The 12,736-nt window shown below is 36.0% G+C and overlaps 2 protein-coding genes across 7 annotated transcripts; both read left to right on the top strand.

The window, feature by feature from the left end:
* Positions 1-331: 331 nt before the first annotated feature.
* Positions 332-3,205, top strand: LOC110941923. Of its 3 annotated transcripts, none has more exons than XM_022183614.2 (2): positions 332-486; positions 2,641-3,205. In XM_022183614.2, exon 2 carries the CDS (start codon positions 2,687-2,689, stop codon positions 2,993-2,995), a length of 309 nt encoding a protein of 102 aa, XP_022039306.1. In that variant the 5' UTR covers positions 332-486; positions 2,641-2,686; the 3' UTR covers positions 2,996-3,205. The 3 variants fall into 3 exon arrangements, with proteins under 3 accessions (XP_022039306.1, XP_035846190.1, XP_035846189.1); XM_035990297.1 differs by having other exon boundaries at positions 335-486; positions 2,633-3,205; XM_035990296.1 differs by having other exon boundaries at positions 335-486; positions 2,624-3,205.
* Positions 3,206-6,748: 3,543 nt separating this feature from the next.
* On the top strand, positions 6,749-11,398 carry LOC110941922 (shikimate O-hydroxycinnamoyltransferase). 4 transcript variants are annotated; one of them, XM_022183613.2, is made up of 4 exons: positions 6,749-6,839; positions 8,743-9,181; positions 10,087-11,043; positions 11,363-11,398. In XM_022183613.2, the coding sequence occupies exons 2-3, from the start codon at positions 8,774-8,776 to the stop codon at positions 10,981-10,983; spliced, it is 1,305 nt and encodes a 434-aa protein (XP_022039305.1). In that variant the 5' UTR covers positions 6,749-6,839; positions 8,743-8,773; the 3' UTR covers positions 10,984-11,043; positions 11,363-11,398. The 4 variants fall into 4 exon arrangements, with proteins under 4 accessions (XP_022039305.1, XP_035846187.1, XP_035846188.1 ...); XM_035990294.1 differs by having other exon boundaries at positions 6,751-6,839; positions 8,631-9,181; XM_035990295.1 differs by having other exon boundaries at positions 6,761-6,839; positions 8,691-9,181.
* The last annotated feature ends 1,338 nt before the right edge of the window (positions 11,399-12,736 follow it).

Below are 12,736 nucleotides of genomic sequence, written 5' to 3'. Positions count from 1 at the left end.
TAATCAATACCAATCATTGATTAAATTACCAAGGGCTTGATGTGTAATCAATACCAATCATTGATTAAATATATAGACGACTCAGATCTGTTCTCACCGTTTTTAGAGTTAAGATAGTTTGTACCTGATCTTAACTCTTTAAAGTGTAGAAAATTATGGGCTAGATCGGAGAGTGGGCCTTGGACGGTCACCCACCTTGCCCGTGTATACATTGACAGATTGACTTGGTCACTTAGCCGGGTCGGGTTGGTCCACGTGTGTTATGAAACCAAACACCCCCTAAACTCAAATCATATTGTTTTAGGCCCCTGCAATGACCCAAACACCCCCCTAATATTCGTAAACCTTGTAGAACGAAGATGCTTTCGGTTGTTCATTAAATACCATCTTCCTCGATGTGCCTGCAAAAGTACAATAATAATAAATAAATTATCATAATAATATTATTCTGTTGCCATCAACCGTCATTCTCATTTTCTGATTCAGGTATCACCTTTTCTCCCCATTTTCCTTTTTCATTCATCCACAATTTCATATATTATTATTCTTATTGTATACGTGATATGATTCTTGTTTCCGATTGTGCTATACAAATTGTATTTGCAAATTTAGGGTTCATAATTGCCGGCTCTTTGTGCGTATGATCGATTACTAATTTAGGGTTTTTATTAAATCTGTAACATCTATATGTATCCTGACAATCGGCAACAGTTGTAGCCTAAATTTGAAGGTCTTTATGTTGAATTTTAGCTACTTTAAGCTGTTATAATCAATAGTTTTAGGTTAAGTGAAGAAATCAATATAACACAAGTTGACAACCATTGATCTATTTCACCCTTTCTGTATGTTTTTTACAACAACCCCAGTAAATCCCACAAATAGCAAAGAATCTTACCTCTATCCCGAGGGACATAGAGGCCGTTTAGACTTTAGAGAGACCCACCGGCACCAGTAACAAATAATAGACAAACAACCATATCTAAAAATATAGACCTATGTAGTTAATATCTCAATATATCCGTGATATATTGGTTATCGGTCCCCTGTCGAGATATTGGTGCAAAATATCGGTACTGATAATATTGGCGATATTGACCGATGTATTACTGATTTTCCCGATATCAGTACCCTACTTATTTCTACCATTTGTCTTTCTATTTATTGCTGCTATTAGTGTTTTAAGTCTTAATTGTTAGTTGTTACTGTTTTAAGTCTTAGTAAGTTCCTACTTGCTACAATTGTTAGTGTTTTGCTAATTGCAAAAACTTTATTTGTTAATGGTAGGAGAGTATACTGAATTGTTAGTGTTAAATTGCTATATATATAAATTTAGCATGATATTAAATTTACCGATATCCCACCGCGATAACCGATATCTCAAATATCGGTCCTTGACCGATATCCGATATTTTACCGCATTAACTACTTAGATTCGCGCATTTCAAAACCAAGTTTGTGATGTGGTTTGGTATCATAGTAGACCAACATTTGTCCCGAAGGGGAGAACCTGGTGGTTAAGTGGTGTGCTCTACGACCAAATGGTTGGGAGTTCAAATCCTGCAGGGTGTAGTTTGTGGTATACTGATCCTAGAAAATTTAGGAACTGTTGTTCGGAAAAAAGGTGGACCAACATTTTGATTTGGATGATTTCTTGAGTGGTTTATCATGCTACTTTATTGTTGTTGTTGTTGTTGCCTTGTTGGTGGTGGTGGTGGTGGTGGCGGCAGCGGCGGCGGCAAGTATGCTGAGCCAAATGCCACTGGTTCGTATACCTTTTTGGTTAAGCAAGTGTCTTTCAAACTACAAACAGTTTTATAGAGTTGATAGATACGAGTTGAGCCAGACGCCGCTGGTTCAAATTTTCCCTTTTGATGTATAATAGTAATTGAAAAATATTGTTAATTGGTGTGCTTTTTATTGAATGTGACTTTAAAATATTTGCCAAATAAGCTATGTACCAAGTGAAATGCTGCATTTATCTTTTGACATATGAGGTATCATTTTTATTTAAATAATTGCATCAAGGTAAACATGCTTTCACCTTTGGTCATTGTATACAATTTTTTTTTTCTATTGTATGTAACATGCTTACATTTGGATGCAATTGCATGTAAAATACAATGTTGTAGCGTCATTCTATGCAGTTATTCCGGTAAAATATCGGATATCGGTCAAGGACTGATATTTGAAATATAGGTTATCTCGGTGGGATATCGGTAATTTTAATATAATGCAGAATTTATATATATAACAATTTAACACCAATAATTCAGTGATATATCAGTGATATATCGGTAATATCGGTCAAATATCGGTGATATATCGGTCAAATATCAGTGATATATCGGTCAAATATTGGTCAATATCGCCGATAATATCGGTACCGATATTTTGACCGATATTTGACACCGATATTTTACTAAGGGACCGATATAACCGATATATAACCGATATTAACTGCATAGGCGTCATTACATACAATGCATTAAAATTTAAGTAAGTCGCATACAATGGGGAAAAAGAACGTATGTTGTACACAATGACAAAAGTTTAAAAATCGTTACATTTTGGTGCAATTGAGTCTTTTGATTTTGTGGGATCTTTCTGCTTAATGAAAAATTAGAGTACTTGGTTCTGCAGGTTATGTAGCGGTGCCGCCGTTAAATCACCATATCGCACAAGATTAATGGCTCTAGATGGTGTAATTACGTCACCTCACCGGAGAACTCAAACAGTGTTTTCTTCAAACTCATCCAGAAAGAATTTCACAACAGGAAATGAGTTGGGTAGTTTCTCCACAGTTATCAGGCGGCACCGCTTCCTATTAACCGCCCTCGCCCTCCTTGCTTTCCTGTGCACTATTTATCTCTATTTTGCTGTTACTTTAGGGGCTGGTGATGATTTGTGTTCAGGGTTGACCGGAACTCAGAAAGCATTATGTCATGTTCAACATGTTAAAAAGACAGTAGCCAAAGGAAAACTGAAATTTATTTAATGTTCAAAGAAATTATAATAGTGTGGTCTATGTGTAAGAAACTAGATTGTGTCCTTACTAAGTTAGTGTTGTTTTTTACGGGATTGAAAGTTGTTACCGTGTAAAATTTGATCGTCCGGTTGGCTATGGTTAACGGGTGGTTTTGACGATTAAAGTATAGTAATTTATGTATAACCACTTCTAAGGTGGTTATAGTTTTTGGTTGGTTGATGATCTGTGTTTAAGCTATAATGTTGTTTAATTAGCGACCGATGTTTAAAAGATTATGTAACCTTAGTAGCATAACATGGCTTGAAAACATTTTCCGGCCTCTTATGTCTGCGCTGCGCAGACCACGCGTAGACGTTTAGCTCTGCAGACCGTTTGTTTTTTTAGAAGACATTTCATTAAAAAAAATGTCTTCAAACCTCTTCCCCACGCAGACATGGTCTAATGTCTTCCCACCTCTTCCAACCCTCTCTCCAACACTTCCAACCTCTTCTTTTTTCCTAATCTCAAAAACAGACATTTCTTATCAAAACCCTAGAACCTCTCCTCCACCCTTCTCCTCCCAGCCGCCACCCCCTTCACCGTCGTCTTCTTCCCCACCGACGACCATCTTCCCCTAGCCGCCTCCCTCCTCAGCCGACACCCTCTTGACCGCCGCCGATGTTATCATCCCCGCCGACAGTATCACCGCCATATTCCCCAGCCACCTCCCTCCTCAGCCGCCATACTTCACAACCAGCCACCCCCTTCACAGCCGGCCACCCTCTTCAAATCCGACCTTCAAAGCCAAAAATCGACACAATTCTGGTATGTTTTATGATTATTTGAAGTTTGTTTTCAGATTATTTGTTGTTGGTTTTCAGATTATTTGAAGTTTTATGATTATTTGTTTTCACAATTCTGGTATGGTATGTTTTATGATTATTTGAAGTTTGTTTTCAGATTAAACCCAAAACAAACAGTCTTCTTCTTGCAGATTGCAGAGCTTTGGTCCACCTCTTCTGCTACAGATGTCTGCAAATGTGATCCGCAGACTGCGGGCATTTTACCTCTAAAAAACAAACAACACCTAAGTGTTTACATCGGTGTATTTTGACAATGTATAAGCTCCTTGCATCATATCGTGAGTATTGACCGCTAGGTGAAAACATCCAACACTTAAGCTTATCAAAAGTTGAGAAGGTATACATGTTAACATGTTCAGTGTAAAAATAGTACCAGTTAGAAATATCCAGTGGTTTGATTGGTCTGTTGTCAATTTACATTCATGATGACAAATTGCAATGTAAGATAACGTGTGACCACGGTTTCCACCTTCAAAACCAGTTCCAAATCCGAACTAGTTCAACAAGATTCAGTCTTGACTTTTGTTGATCTAAAACAAACCAATTTCAAACCGAACCTGTTTGGTAAAAAAATCGTGAACTTCAGGTGAGACCCCTACTCAGGAACAGAGTTATGGAAGGAAAGAAAAGAGTTATGGTGTTCCAGAGTTTTATTTTCAAGAGAAGAGAAGAGATATGAAAGGAAAGAAAAGAGTTATGGTGTTTCAGAGATTTTTTTTGATGGGAAGAAAGAAAGAGAGGAAGAGACGGAGATGTGGGAGAATGGAAAATTTTTGTTTCTTTCCAAATTGGAAAGACAAACTTTCTTTTATCCTTATACTTTCTTTCTTCCCTTTTCTTTCCTTTATTAAGCTCAGGAACACATATGAGCTTGTATATTTTTCTTGAACTATAACTAGTTGATTCCCCTGCGCGTTGCGGCAGGGACCCAATGACTGCAAAACGTGTGTCAGCAACGGCAAGCAGATACCGAATATCAAAACATAAATAAAAATGACGTGGTAAAGATAGTCACTCCGTCCTAAAAAAGCGATTTTAAATAACCTAATATATAATAATAGGACCCACACGTCCTACACGTTGGAAATTCGGTTGTTTTCAGTTCAATTATTACGGTGCTAACACGTTAAAATATGGATGAGCTCGGTACCGGTAACGGCACCGAATGTACCGATCCGGAAAATCATCGAAATTAGGTACCGGCACCGAAAATGATCGGTACAATACGGTATGGTATTTGAAGATAAAAATCAATAAATACAGGTATGGTGCTAGACCGGTGTCGAACCGAAAGTAACGATTCTGAAAACGCCAAAAAGTTTGTACCAAATTGGTACTAAAAATGATTTGGTATAGTAAATTTGGTACCGATACGATACCGGTTTGATTACAGGATTTGATATGATTTGCTTATCAATAATCTAAATATCAAAGTTAATTTTACATGCTACAATTCATTCATTACAGAAAATGACAAAAAAGAAAGCAAAATTAGTTGCTGTGTATCTAAAACTTCATTCAAACGAAATACAGTTTACTTACTGTGTGTATCAAAAGTAATCTAAACGGTGCAGTTACTTGCATTGTTACGTTTCTACAGGATCAGATGAGCTCGGTACCAACCGGTACCGAAAATACCGTCGCCGAAATCCCCAAAAGTGGGTACCACCGAATGTACTTGGTACGGTACGGTACTGGTATAGCACCGGTATTTGAGGGTAAAAACCGATGAATACCGGTGCCGAACCGATAACGAAAATACACTTGGTTTGGTAAATTTGACACCGATACCGGTACCCGATACCATTTACTCATCACTTAGTGATGTTACTGTTCCTTCAATTAATATATAGGTAATTGCTGTTAAAAGAAAAAAACAATTAAAACAAATTGCCGTTCAAAAAAAAAAAAAAAACAATTAAAACAAATACCTAAAAATAATCATTAGTGTTCATTGGCTCTTTAAAATCAAATGTATCAATGAATATATTATTAAGCAATTAAAACAAATACCTAAATAGTAATTATTACTGTGCTAAAACAAATACCTAAATAATAATTATTACTGTTCATCGTCACTTTCAATTCATATGTATAATTCCTAGATTTTTCAATATAAATACACAACATACATTCCGCAGGTTATGAACTTTAAACCTTTTTAGTTATGAGACACACACCTTAACCATCGGCCAATCCTAACGCCATGGGGGTGTCCCTTTAGGACAGATGAGATTTGTATACTTTCTACAAGCCCATGCGATAGGAGTAAAACCCCGAATCACCGGTTCAAATAAAACGGTAAAATAAAAGATAGATCTATGGTTCGTTTTGGATACAGATACACCACCAAAACCAACAGTAGGGCTGCGAATCACTCCCGAAGATACAGAAATCACCACTCCCGTTATAAATTCGTGTCTAAGTTCACTACCCAACGTGCTACGGTTGAGCTAGCATAGATCATTAATTTTAACCCATAATCCAACGAGATAAAATCAACACAAAAGTGTTCATAATCTAAAACTCTCTCCTCTTTTTTTTCATTTCATCCGATCATATATAGAGAACAGTTATAAGAGTATTTTTAGGAACTAAAAAACAAACTGACCCACTAACCCATGATCTCTAAAACATGGGTTTTAATTAAATAAAAGTTAAAAGACACATGCATGGAAAATGAAAACAAAGGAATTGAAATAACATAAATGGAACATAGTGGCCTTCATGAAAATCACGGCTTGTAGGGGAAAACAACGTAACATAGCAACTTTGACTTCGTTGACCTGATGTATAACACCATGGCCCATATTTTTTCCGGCCCAATCAAAATCGAGTGTAGATATCAATCATTGAGTTGTATATTTATTTATATTTTATATTTTTATAGAGGTTCACACTTGCAGGATGTCCCATTCATAGTATGACAAAATCAACTAAGAATCAAACTATCAATTCTCTCCAAATCACAGCTCTTCAAATCGCATAATCTGAAGCTCACCAAATCACAGGTATTTCTTTCTTAAATCTTTAAGTTATGTTTTGGATATAAGTAGAAGCAATTCTTTTTGTATTTATATGTTTCCATTAGGTGTGATTAGGGTGTTCATGGGTCGGTTTGGTTCGGTTTTGACCATAATCATAACCGTTAGCTTCGGTTACGGTTAATCGATTATAAAGTCGATTTGTTCGGTTTTGGTTAATGTTAGTTAATTAACCAAGTAAAGTTCGAAATAAACAAGGGTGTGCACAGTCTGGACTTAGCTTGGGTCTTTTTTATAAAACAACTAAGATTAGGGCTGTAAACGAACCAAATGTTCGGCGAACAGTTTGTGAACCGTTCGGCGAGAAGTTCGTTTGTGTTCGTTCGTTTATTAAACAAACGAACACAAACAAGAAATTTTGTTCGTTTAGTTAAATGAACAAACATGAACAAAGGCCGCGTTCGTTCGTTTATGTTCGTGAACGTTCGGTAACGTGTTCGCTTGTGTTCGATAGTTCATTAGTGTTTTTAGTTTTTATATTTATTTAAATATATCAAAATTCTGACAAATTAAATATCTAATAAGTGTCAGTGTATTGTATATTCTGTTCATGAACGATTGTTTGTGTTCGTTTATTTCCATTTGTGTTCATGAACATTAGTTTGTGCTCATTTTTGTCCGTCAACATTCGTTTCCTAAAATTAACAAACAAACACAAACGAACACGAACAAGTTCATTTCCTTAACAAACGAACACAAACATAAAATCTTGTTCGATAAGTGTTCGTGAACGATTCACGAACACATATATTTTTTAACAAACGAACATGAACACGAACACGAACAAGGTCTTGTTCGTGTTCATTCAGTTCGTTTACAACCCTAACTAAGATTACACTACCGATCTAGGATTCATTATAATAAGTTAATTCTCAACAAAAAATCTACTTAAACTTCGAAGTGGAACGGTGGAATTTTCTAATGTTATACGGAAGATTCATATGATTATAACACCTCAATTCTTCATCTTGTTACTAACATACTTTTATCTTAGTAAAAAAACATATATATAGTTACTCATCATCATCATCATCATACTCAGTAAATCCCACCAATAGCAAAGCTAAGGTAGGGTCTGAGAAGGGTACGATGTAGACAGCCTTACCTCTACCCCGTAGGAATAGAGAGGCTGCTTCCGGTGAGACCCCCGGCTCGATGGTAGTTTTGCATCAAGCCTTGGACATAAGACACATAACACTTGGCAATTACAAAGGCCAATTAGTGTATGTATTCCCTTGTCTTTCGGCTATCAACGCCACCACATGATGCATGATTTAACCATCCCCCTCAGTTAAACAAAGCTTCATAACAATACCCATTGGTTATGTAGGTTATCAGTTATGGTTCGGTTATCGGTTATGGTGGATAATTTGCTTACCCTTAGGTGTGACTAAGTTATATTTTGGATATAAACAGCAGTCATTCTTTTTGTACTTCTAACTCAATCTAAGTAACTCAAATACTACACATGTACAACATCATTAGTATTGGATTTGTTACAAATTTATATTAATTTTGTAGAACTAAAGTAGTAAAAAGTGCCTTTGCTTCTTGCTCAAGGTGTATTTTTATGTAAAAGGTGTGTTTTACAAAGTAGTTTGTATGTCATAATTTTAAGAGTTCGATTTTTTTTTTCTATGAATTAATGTTTTTTGACTTATTTGTTCTAACCCGATCATTTCTGACCTGACCCACTTTTGGCTCCAACTGACGAAAAATTCTGGAATCGTCACTGGACAAAGAACTGTGTTGTTGTAGATAATGATTCATATGTATAGGTGTATAAAATGCACTACAATATACATTCATATATGGTAGGATGAAAAAGTATGTTGGCATGTATAAATTGTTGACTGAGGGTGGATTTTAGAACATCATCTGGAATCGAAGAAAAAAGGCAGATGAAGGTGGTGGTAAGAGAATCGACGATGGTGAGGCCAGTGGAGGAGACACCAGCGGTACACCTATGGAACTCTTGCCTTGATCTCACTGCTTTTAACTTTTATACGCTGTCGGTGTATTTTTACCGGCCTAATGGTGCTCCCAACTTCTTTGATACGAAAGTGATGAAGGACGCTTTGAGCAGGGTGTTGGTTGCGTTTTATCCAATGGCAGGGCGATTTAAACGCGACCAAGATGGCCGGATTGAGATCAATTGTCAAGGACAAGGGGTGTTGTTTTTGGAAGCTGAGTCCGATGGTGTTATCGATGATTTCGATGACTTTTCACCCACATTGGAGTACTTGAAACTCATTCAGGTGGTCGATAATTCGCTGGGATTTGAATCATATCCGTTGCTGGTCTTGCAGGTATAAAACATGTTACATATATTATTTCTACTTAAAACTGACTTGTACATTGTAGAGTTCAAATGAAAATAAATTACAAATTACGAATAAAAAGAATAAAGGGTACAAAGATAATTTGAATAAATCATTTAATAAGTCTACCCTTTATTTTTGCTATTCAAGTTAAATAACCCTAATCATTTAACGAGTCTATCATAGTTGTGCACCTTACACATATCATTTTGCCTAACATGAAGACAGAAAACTTACTAACCAATCAATACAAAACATCATGACCCTTTACACTTTACATATTCAATGTTTTCTTTACCAAAAAAACAATTCTGCATGTAATCCTATATTTTCCATTGTTCTACCAAAAACAACTATGATTAAGTAAATGTTTTAGTGTAGGGTATAGAATGTATAGGACCCTTGTAAACAATTTTGCAACTCATATAAAATATGTGTAGGTCCCAACACTTCACACACATCAAGTTGAGTATGATTATGTAAATGTGTTGATGTAGGGCCTAACACTTTTAAATAATTTTGCGACTCATAATATAATATGTGCAGGACCCAACACTTTAAAATAATTGTCACTTATAATAAAATTGGTGTTGGACCCAACACGTTAATGATGATGAATTTGGGGGTGAAGGAGGAAATTATGGTGGTATTAATGAGATTTGAGTAACCGTTTATAATATTTATTAATATTCTATATCAAATTGTCTATTATACCCTTATCAATTAAATCATTAATTAAAAGTGGACACAAATGAAATCTTGATTCATACCCATTGATAAAAAAATGTAGGGGGTAGATTAATTTATTTTTCTTCTTACAAGAAAAATCTTTTCATTTGATCCACCCCGACTTATATATATACACATATATATGTAATATTGTCTCTGAGCAGGTAACTTACTTCAAATGTGGTGGGGTTTCGTTAGGATATGCTTTTGATCATCGGGTCTCAGATGGGAAGTCTTTCTTTCACTTCATGAACACATGGTCCGATATGGCTCGTGGCCTTGACATCACTCTCCCACCCTTCATAGACCGGACCCTCCTCCGTGCACGGGACCCACCACGACCCGTTTTTGAGCACATCGAATACCACCCAGGTCCAACACCACTCCAAGCCCCCTTAGATAAAACCAAAACCAGCTTCTCAATGTTCAAGTTAACGCGAAACCAACTCGATCTACTCAAAGCAAAATCAAAGGAAGAAGGTAACACGATCCGCTACAGCTCTTTTGAAATTCTCTCGGCCCATATTTGGAAGTGCGTGTGTAAAGCCCGTGGTCTGCCAGACAATGCGGAAATCAGGCTCCACTTTGCAGTCGATGGGCGGGACCGTTTACAACCGCCACTTCCACCTGGCTATTTTGGGAATGTTGTCTTCAGAGGTGCTGTTACAGCGACAGCAGGCGACGTTCAATCAAAACCTATCTGGTACGCTGCAAGTAAAATCCATGATGCTGTAACAAGGATGAATAACGATTATCTAAGGTCAGCACTCGATTATCTGGAACAACGCCATTGTCAAAAGCCGGAGGTTAATTATAACTACACGAATCTTATAATAACTAGTTGGACTAGGCTCCCGATTCATGATGTGGACTTTGGATGGGGCCGACCCATCTTCATGCGGCGTGTAGGGATCCCATCACTAGGTAGGTTTTATGTGTTACCAAGCCCGATAAATGATGGGAGCTTATCGATCATCGTTGGGCTGGAAGTTGAGCAAATGAAGCTTTTCAGCAAGCTGTTATATGCAACAATAAACGATCGCTTTATCAGTAGTTTATAGTTTCTGGCAACTTGTTGTATGCAATACTAAATCAGTATGTATCTTCATTGCAACAATAAGGTAGCGTTCGTTTCATGGAATGGAATAGAATGGAATTAGGAAGTTTTTCTTTGTAAAATTGATCTTGGTTGGGGGAGGGAGGAATTTGAAATCCCATGAATTTCTTTAATCAATGAAATTTGTGACTATTTCAACATTCCTTAGAAATCCTTCACTCTAATGAAGGAATGGAATGGAATGTTGAAATAGTCACAAATTTCATTGATTAAAGAAATTCATGGGATTTCAAATTCCTCCCTCCCCCAACCAAGATCAATTTTACAAAGAAAAACTTCCTAATTCCATTCCATTCCATTCCATGAAACGAACGCTACCTAAGTTTCTTGCTCATATATAGCTTGACTAATTTGTAAAATTTCAACAATAAGTTAGCCACTGGCTAAAACAAATGTTAACATCTACAGACTTCGCCTTATCAAACGCTGAGAAGAGATACATGTTAACATGCTCAATGTAAAAAAGAACCGACTTTAGAAATATTCAGTGGTTAGATTGGTCTATTGCCAGTTTACGTTCATGGTGACAAAGTGCAACGTAATATAACGTGTGACCACAGGTTCTCACCATCTTTGCTCTTTCTGTATGATGAAGGTGTTAAAGACATTAGCGTCATAAATATATGCAACGACGTACGAAAGAAATGCCTGATGCGGATGGCAATGGGCCGGGTTCAGGTTGGGTATTGGTAATACCAATCCCATACCCAACCCAATACCCAATTACCCATCATGTATGTGTCGGGTAATTACCCATCCAGTATCAGGTATACCCGCGGGTATCAAGTATACTCATCTATACTATGTAATAAAAGAAACCAATAAGTGAAACGTGTCATTCATTGAAGGCGTCTACATTTGTAATTTTCTGCCTTTTCATACTTATCTTATATCAATTAATTAAATAATAAATAATCAATTAATATTAAATCTTATCTTACTTTGAATGTCGGATAGAATCATTCTATTTTTTCTAATAATATTTTATCTTCAAATTTAAGCTATAAATATTCTATTTTTTTAATAATATATTATCTTCAAATTTAAGTTATAAATTAAAGATATTTTTTAAATAATGCTTTCTTTCCCTTGGTATTTTATCTTTCTTATTTATTCATAATATTGAATTGATTCTAATAACAAACATTTAAGGTAGCGTTCGTTTCATGGAATGGAATGAAATTAGGAAGTTTTTCTTTGTAAAATTGATCTTGGTTGGGGGAGGGAGGAATTTGAAATCCCATGAATTTCTTTAATCAATGAAATTTGTGACTATTTCAACATTCCATTCCATTCCTTCATTAGAGTGAAGGATTTCTAAGGAATGTTGAAATAGTCACAAATTTCATTAGAGTGAAGGATTTCAAATTCCTCCCTCCCCCAACTAAGATCAATTTTACAAAGAAAAACTTCCTAATTCCATTCCATTCCATTCCATTCCATGAAACGAACGCTACCTAAGATGTTGCACATATTATATATTTTTTTTATAAACATTGAACATCATATATTCGCCCCACTTGCGGTATGCGCATATAATATATATGTATGGACGTTCGGAGGGCAAAAGTGAAATTGCACTAATTTTAACGTTATTTTACTAAGTTCGTGAAAATAATATATATGATGATTCTAACACATGCTCATACTCAATTTCATACCAATTCACGGATTAGAACATAACCTACTTCGTGCAA

Source organism: Helianthus annuus, chromosome 5, assembly GCF_002127325.2.
Source record: "Helianthus annuus cultivar XRQ/B chromosome 5, HanXRQr2.0-SUNRISE, whole genome shotgun sequence".
In the NCBI taxonomy this organism is placed as follows: domain Eukaryota; kingdom Viridiplantae; phylum Streptophyta; class Magnoliopsida; order Asterales; family Asteraceae; genus Helianthus; species Helianthus annuus.
The sequence above is the reverse complement of the archived record's forward strand: the minus strand, read 5'-3'. Positions and strand labels throughout refer to the sequence as shown.

Bases quoted from the DNA above. Each gene is read 5' to 3' on its own strand.
- LOC110941923 (XM_022183614.2), top strand. From the start codon at position 2,687: ATGGCTCTAGATGGTGTAATTACGTCACCTCACCGGAGAACTCAAACA.
- LOC110941922 (XM_022183613.2), top strand. From the start codon at position 8,774: ATGAAGGTGGTGGTAAGAGAATCGACGATGGTGAGGCCAGTGGAGGAG. The intron at 9,182-10,086 runs GTATAAAACATG...GTCTCTGAGCAG, and splicing joins ATCCGTTGCTGGTCTTGCAG to GTAACTTACTTCAAATGTGG.